General features: G+C 46.7%; 1 protein-coding gene across 1 annotated transcript; it reads left to right on the plus strand.

Moving 5' to 3' along the window:
• The first annotated feature begins 295 nt into the window (after positions 1-295).
• LOC104993402 (olfactory receptor 2Y1) lies at positions 296-1234 on the plus strand. The gene has a single exon (XM_010846638.1). The coding sequence runs from the start codon at positions 296-298 to the stop codon at positions 1232-1234; it is 939 nt and encodes a 312-aa protein (XP_010844940.1).
• Positions 1235-1580: the final 346 nt, after the last annotated feature.

A 1580-nucleotide genomic window follows, 5' to 3' on the forward strand; every position in this document is an offset into this window, starting at 1 on the left:
AACAGATTGTCTCTGCTTTCAGACAAGGAAACATCAGGTCCCGAGGATTGAGTGGCCTGGCTGAAATCATAGAGGAAGCACATAACAGGACTGGAGTTCAAATGAAAGTCACATCATTCTTAATCTAGTAATCTTCACTCTCAAAGTAGGAGAAGACTGGACAGAATGGAGCTGAATAGCAAAACAGATAACACAATGCATGAGTTAGGATTATCTAGGGAAAATTGTGAAATAATTTTTAAATCCTTCTTCATAAGAGTCATTACATTGTCTTCTGCTATTTGAACAGGCAAAAATGGGAAGTTTCAACACAAGTTTTAGAGAAGCCTTCATTTTAATGGGCTTCTCAGATTGGTCTCAACTGGAGCCCATCCTTTTTGTCTTTATTTTAGTTTTCTACTCCTTAACTATCTTCGGTAACACCACCATCATCACTCTTTCCCTCCTGGAACGTCAATTGCACACGCCCATGTACTTCTTTCTTAGACATCTTTCCTTCCTGGACCTCTGCTATACCACCAGCACTGTGCCCCAGCTTCTGATCAACCTTCACGGACTTGACCGGACCATCAGCTACGAAGGGTGTGTGGTCCAGCTCTTCAGCTCCCTTGCCCTAGGCTCCACTGAATGTGTGCTCCTGGTGGTGATGGCCTTTGACCGCTATGCTGCTGTCTGTCATCCCCTCCACTACACAGCCATTATGCACCCCCACCTCTGCCAGACACTGGCTATTGCCTCCTGGGTAGGAGGCTGCATGAACTCTCTGGTTCAGACAGGCCTCATGATGGCTATGCCTCTCTGTGGTCTCCATCTCCTGAATCACTTCTTCTGTGAGATGACTGTTCTCCTGAAGCTGGCTTGTGAAGACACAGAAGGGACAGAGACCAAGATGTTTGTGGCTCGAGCCATAATCTTGGTTGTTCCTGCACTACTAATTCTAGGCTCCTATGTATACATTGTTCAGACAGTGCTGAAAGTCAGGTCAGTGGCTGGGAGAAGAAAGGCTTTTGGGACTTGTGGGTCCCATCTCTTGGTGGTTTCCCTTTTTTATGGCTCAGCCATCTATACGTACCTCCAACCCATGCACAGTTATTCTGAGAGTGAGGGAAACTTTGTAGCCCTTTTTTATACCATAGTTACCCCTATGCTCAATCCTCTAATTTATACCCTAAGGAACAAGGATGTGAAGGGGGCTGTGAGGAAGGTACTAGGGAGAGGCAGATACTCAGTGTAGGAGAGAAAAGGAGGAATAATACAGTCATCTGTCGTAGCTCTCACACCTTGGAGCCCATCTGATCCCTGGAGGGGAGTTCAGTTCAGTTCAGTCGCTCAGTTGTGTCTGACTCTTTGCGACCCCATGAACCGCAGCACACCAGGCTTCCCTGTCCATCACCAACTCCCGGAGTCCATGCAAACCCATGTCCATTGAGTCGGTGATACCATCCAACCATCTCATCCTCTGTTGTTCCCTTCTCCTCCTGCCCTCAATCTTTCCCAGCATCAGGGTCTTTTCCAATGAGTCAGGAGGGGAATTAGTCATTAGAAAATAGTTCTTTATAGGCCAGAGTTTTACTGCGTTC

Source organism: Bison bison, unplaced genomic scaffold, assembly GCF_000754665.1.
Source record: "Bison bison bison isolate TAMUID 2011002044 unplaced genomic scaffold, Bison_UMD1.0 scf7180017864238, whole genome shotgun sequence".
NCBI lineage: Eukaryota > Metazoa > Chordata > Mammalia > Artiodactyla > Bovidae > Bison > Bison bison.